This window comes from Adiantum capillus-veneris, chromosome 6 (assembly GCF_014529385.1).
Source record: "Adiantum capillus-veneris isolate H3 chromosome 6, ASM1452938v2, whole genome shotgun sequence".
Taxonomy (NCBI): domain Eukaryota; kingdom Viridiplantae; phylum Streptophyta; class Polypodiopsida; order Polypodiales; family Pteridaceae; genus Adiantum; species Adiantum capillus-veneris.
The window spans coordinates 57,153,610-57,159,606 of NC_140936.1; the positions used below are offsets into that span (position 1 = coordinate 57,153,610).

At 41.6% G+C, this 5,997-nt stretch overlaps 1 protein-coding gene across 1 annotated transcript; it reads right to left on the reverse strand.

The window, feature by feature from the left end:
* Positions 1-200: 200 nt before the first annotated feature.
* Positions 201-1,493, reverse strand: LOC147455551 (Cytochrome c oxidase, subunit Vib family protein). Its single transcript, XM_086515280.1, has 3 exons — positions 1,336-1,493; positions 843-980; positions 201-731 (listed from the first exon to the last, which is right to left on the reverse strand). The coding sequence occupies exons 1-3, from the start codon at positions 1,402-1,404 to the stop codon at positions 612-614; spliced, it is 327 nt and encodes a 108-aa protein (XP_086371406.1). The 5' UTR covers positions 1,405-1,493; the 3' UTR covers positions 201-611.
* Between the last annotated feature and the right edge of the window lie 4,504 nt (positions 1,494-5,997).

Sequence of the window (5,997 nt, forward strand, 5' to 3'; positions counted from 1 at the left end):
GAAAAAGGCTTGTATCTCAAGAGACCATAGCTGAAATCCTAACAAGACAGCTAACTTAACACAAGACAATGTCACAGGATGCAACAAGCATGATAAGTCTCTTTACGAGTGAATGCAACAGTAGATTGCCAAAAAACTGTAAAGAATCAACATATAAGGAGTATCATCAACCTAAGCCCTCACAACAAAGTGAATCAACGGGCACAAAGACACAGAACTTATTCAAATACTTTTGGTTTATCAAAGATAGTTTCTGTGAAATTGGAACAATACATATACTGTGGATACTTTTTTTGAGACAGATATCCATTCTGAGCTTTGGGCAATAACCCTGACTTAAGGGTCATCCAAAAATCAAGGAGATTTAGCCAAACAGTCACTTCTCTCAATCCTCTACTAGTATGCAAGCAAGGAGCTTCCCTTGATTTGACACGCACCAAGCAAGCCAGTTGAAACTCGAAATCATGGAATTCTTGAAAGTAGAAGGTTCATGAAGTGTTATAGGCAGAAGACTTAGCCAAACAGTCACTTCCCTCGATCATCTACTAGTATGCAAGCAAGGAGCTTCCCTTGATTTGAAGCGCACCAAGCAAGCCAGTTGAGACACGAAATCATGGATTCTTGAAAGTAGAAGGTTCAGGAAGTGTTATAGGGCCACTTCTTGTGTTTTCCTTATCCAAGAAACGGTTCACACGCTTCTTCGCACAGTACTGACGATCAAAATGCTTCACCTGTTTGAAAAGGCGAACGACTAAATCACATTTTGACAGTGTGACAAGTAAAACATAACCACAAGAGAACGCAAAATTAGGGGGGGGAAAATGTCAGCAGTTAAAGCATACCCAAGTTAGCCTACAGTTCTTCTCGTATTCAACGCGAGCTTTCTTGCATGTGGAAGGGTAAAGCAAACCAACTGAAGCAACCTCTGTAGGTGTGAGGTTCTTTTGCTTCTCCAGACAAGCATAGAACAAATCTCGGGCCTGATATTGCAAATTTTTACCATCATTACCGTGTCCGATAAATAGTGACACAAATTTCAGAAAGCAATATTATTAATTTGAGACCTGACAATGACAATCACCCCTGATACCCATAAAATATGGACATATGATGATCAGCTCTATTGCACCTTACATACACACACAAATGCAGCTATACCCTCCGTAAACGTGACAGCAAGCAAGGCACCATGACTCACATCTTGGAGAATTGTGACTTGCTTTGTTGCATGCCCTTCACACAACGATTTCAGTGATCGAAGCCAACTACTAATGTGCATTTGCATGAGTACTCTCTCTCACTCTCTCTCTCTCTCTCAGATCCGTGGCAGAGTACCTTGTAACAAGCTGCTCTACGGCCTGCCAAGACGTCCGAAGCCACGCCTGCGAGCTGCTGTTGATCCATATTCCCACCTTCAAACCATAAGCCCCTACAAGTTGGTTTGTTTGGAACCTACATTTTTATGAGGTGTCCGGGTGAACTTTGAAATATTGCACTAGGCCTAGAGCCTATGTTTGTTTTGTGCATGTTCTTACCAACTAGAATTCTGAACACTCCTTGTGTAAGGCTTAAGGTAAGACTAGGCAGACCAAGGGCCAAGACGGACATGGCATAAAGGGGTTCGCATGGCCAAGGGCCTACAGAGGGCATGCTTGGGTGGTGATGTGCATGTGTGAGTCCCCTCTATCTCATATTAGTATCAAAGCTTAGGGGGCAGGGTAGCCATGGAGGAAGGGGAGAATTGGCGTGATGAAGGTGGCATTGATCCTTCCTCCCTCCCTCCCTGTCTCTCTCTCTCTCCGCAAGATCTCATCGAGGCCCCTCTCTCGAGCTTGGTGAAGTTTTTATGGCAACACTGATGCAAGAAACGGGGCTTGCTTAGCAGGCATTGTCCAATATAGAGCAGTGAGAATCGTCGCTTGCACACATGGTGTGGTGGAACCACCCGACACGAAAGGGGGTGTGGGTGGGCTCCACACGTGCGCAGCAGCAAGATGGCATATTTTCGTTTCTGCAGTGACTAGATTCGAAGTGATTGGATTTTCATTTTTGTAGTGGCTGGATTCGAAGCAGCCATACGGGCTCATCTCCTCCGCTTCATCACGTTCTATTGCGCGTTGTCGCCATGTTTCTCTTCTCAAAGTTTTTTTTAAGGTGGGCGCCCTCATTTCGAGCACCTCCCAAACTAAGGGATTTGGCCCACTACCAAGGGACGCAACCATGCACAAGACCACGACTGACTATGCTTTCATGCATAGGTTGGAGCAAGGATTTAGCAGGCGATCATAAATTGAATTCAACATTTCACATGCATTGGCCATGCAAGGTGCACTATGCCAACAGCCGAAGTAAAAGCATCCAAGGTGTCAAGGTGCAAGCATGGCCCACGGTTAGAGTTGGGAAATTTCAAGAAACAAGAAAGGATGGGTTCGAAGGACAAGAAATCTTGCCTGCTTGAGTGGTTAAAGGGGAAAACTCACATGCGACATCATGGGATTGAACCATGTGATGTCGTGGGATTGAACCTATCACATGGTAACTCGTGGGATTGAACCTATCGTGTGGTAACTCGAATGCGTAAAACCAGAATGGCAAGGTGCCAAAAGCCAAGGATAAGGCATGCAAAGTGCAGCAGAAACGAACGCAGCCAGTTCGTAACAAGCTTCCAAGTTTACCATCGAATCACACAAAACGGCTTGATGCTCAATCCAAAGCACGGAGTTTTTCCCTAGTCGGTTGACATGGTCGAGAGTAAGCTATATATTGCTTTTTTAGTTGATTTTGAGTTTGTATGTTTTGCAACAGTATGCCCAAGCTTGATGCAAATAGTATGACTATCTTTCCCACATCTCTAAGGATTGCTCATAATTGGGACAAAGGAGCAACAACCCGTATAGGGCAGCTCATGAGCACAGCTTGTGGTCATACTAAAATAGGAATTTGCCACAGGCAATGATAGGGACAAGATCTGCAATATTGGGGACTTCCACGAGACGAAAAGTAAGTATTAGCGTAAAGTTTAAAAATTTCAAGCAAACGTTTGTGCTCCACAGCAGTCAAGAGTCATCAATTGTTGTTATCCAATTGCAGTAATGCAAGTACATGAAAGGCATGTGGCTTGTAAGGTAAACATATGGCTTGTAAGGTAGAGGTATTCGGTAGGGCCGACCATTTATTGCTATTCAAGAAGCCGACAAGCATCTTTCTTTCTAGTTGGAGCTTTGGATTTGTTAGGCATGGCTCTTAGGCAAGTTTTCCAAACTTGATGCAGTCAACCACTATTGGCAAGTCAAATCTGATTGGTTTTCAAGAGTAATTGGCACTGGGTGCATGCAAGCATTATGGGCAACTCGGGTACGCTTTGTCTGTGCAATTACTATAGATACTTGTATACTTCTAGTATGGTATCCTACTCGACAAGGTCGATAATAAGCGAGGTTAATTTTCTTTTAACTCTATTTAGTAAGTTAAGTTTAAGGTATATTGTTTGTACCTTATTCCTCTTGCAATTTGTTTTACAATGCCAGTGCAAATCGTGCAAGGCACATATGGCATGGGCTCAAAATGTTGAGACCATCATTGAAGTCAAAGGCTTATCACATTCTAAATTCACTACATCAGCATTCGATACTCCGCTCAATCACGCACATCATTTGCAGGCCTTTGCCCATCAACATCGACATCTACAAAATCACCTCTCTCAGCACCCATTAGAGCTCTCTCATCTCGACTACCAAGCACTTGCAGGGGCGTCTCAGCCCACATTTGGAATCTCTTTTTTAGTCATAAGATTTTAATTCCACTACTCAATTTGGGATTTTTAAAACCAAAGATCACTTAGAGGTGCTTCATGCTCTTCACAAGTTGCACAAATGCTCTCTCTATCTAGGGCCCTCACACTTTTGTATACACCACACACAAAAAAAAGGCTCAATTTCCCATCAAAACATGACAAAAAGTGATTGATGCCAAGTAGTGAATATTCCTAGGGCCAACTATTGGTGAAGATGTCATACTTTACGTATGATCACAACTAGCTGACACTCGTTCTACAATAGTCCTACTTCATGGGGGAAAAAAGCAAGTATCTCTAACTTGGATCTCAATTTATCATGGCTCAAAATTCTCAAGATATATACGGGTTTCAAAGAGGACAAATTAGATGGTTCTAACTACTCCATATGAGGTTTCATGATAAAACTATCCTAGTCTCAAAAAATCTATCTGATCCTAGCCCTCTATCCACCGATCACAAGCCCACGGCCCAAGAGTGTGTTGAGTTCACTGAGTGGGAATGCCAAGATGCCCTCAACCTCTCTATGATCTCTCACACTTTGAAGCAAAAAATCATTCCCTACATTAGGTATAGTAAGACCTCTAAGCAAGCTTAGGACGCCTTAAAATTTATGTACCAATCAAAAAGTCAAGCTGAAATAGCATATTTAAGGTGCCAATTTGAGTTAGAAAAAATGCAAGAAGGTCAATCAATGACCGATTGTCTCATAAATATGGAGGATCTTATGTAGCAAGTTGCAATTGCTTAACGTTGATGAGGAGATTAGTGATAAAGAAATGATCACATATATCTTGTTCATTTGCTTCTTCGAGTAGACCAAACCCACAAAACCTAGGACCAGATCGAAACCCAAGCTTTTATGGGTTGTTACAAGGGCAAAGGGAAAGTATGGCAACCTTGACAATAGCCATCATCTACTTTGGGCTTGCACTGATGTCAAAAATTGTCATCCACCTCAACCATTCGGGGAAAAAAGGACAACTTTTGCAAAATATGAGCATCATGTCAACAACTATAGACAATGACCAACCTACAAGAAGGAAGAATTAGGTATGGAGCCATTTAGGATTATTCACCTCCACCATGTGAAGAAAGCCAACATTGTAAATGATGCCTATGCCTTTCTTGTATGTAGCTATGAACCCAATCGTGATGAAAAATCCTTGAATGATTGATATGCCTTTCTTGTATGTAGCTATGATCCCAATTACAAAAAGGCCCTAAATGCAAATGAGTCCGCATCCTATGTATATTATTTTGATCATGGATCTTCCAAGCACATTACTGTTGTAAAATCCTATTCCAAAAAAAATTGTATCCTCCCCTTGAAAACAAAAGAGTGCAATGTACTAACAAATAGTCCAACCTTGTCAAAGGTATAGGAAATATTGTAGTCCCTACTACAAATAAAGACCAAATCAACCTCCAAAATGTATTGCATGTGCGTAGCATGAAGAAAAATCTACTCTATGTCTCACCAATAGCCCTTGCTAGCTATGAAGTAAGCTTCAAAGTCTATGAAAGAGATCCAGAAAGGGAAAACATCACTATCACATCAGGTACCCTTCTCCAAGGACTCCATTAGCTAAACGAGTGTAGTTTTGATGAACTTAGAGTTGCAACCAGTCTCACCATCTTAGTTGTAGATAGCTTAACTTTGGTATGGCTCGATATGCTAGATATGGACACAAAATTTAGCAACTTGTGGTTTCTTCACCAACGAAACATGATGAAAAATCTACTAGAGGTCAAAAATCCAAGCCATTATCAGCACAAGTGAGGATTCATTCTAAGGAAGATGCATCACCAGCCATTCCCCAAGGATGGTTCAATACACACCTCAAAGAAGCTAGATCTCATTCAATGTGGACCACCATCATTGGTGGATACCTCTACTTTGTAAAATTTATTTATGTGAGAAATAGTTATTCATGGATCTTAGATATATTTAAACTTTTTGTGGCAATAGTTGAAACCCAGAGCGGGATAACTATTAATCCCTATGCATAGATAGGGGGAAAAATATATGGGATCTCTAGAACAATATCTCGATAGAAAGGGTATCAAATGTCAATTCACCACACCTTATATGCCACAAAAAAATGGTGAAGTAGAGCGTAAAAATCGAATGATTATGGAAATGGCTCATTGATGCATGTGTTACGGGGTTGCCCAACTCCACTAATCTACTTGCAGTAAAA

Coding starts and splice junctions, on each gene's coding strand:
- LOC147455551 (XM_086515280.1), bottom strand. CDS start 1,404: ATGGATCAACAGCAGCTCGCAGGCGTGGCTTCGGACGTCTTGGCAGGC. Junction 981..1,335: donor GTAGAGCAGCTTGTTACAAG/GTACTCTGCCAC, acceptor TTGCAATATCAG/GCCCGAGATTTGTTCTATGC. Junction 732..842: donor AGAACTGTAGGCTAACTTGG/GTATGCTTTAAC, acceptor CTTTTCAAACAG/GTGAAGCATTTTGATCGTCA.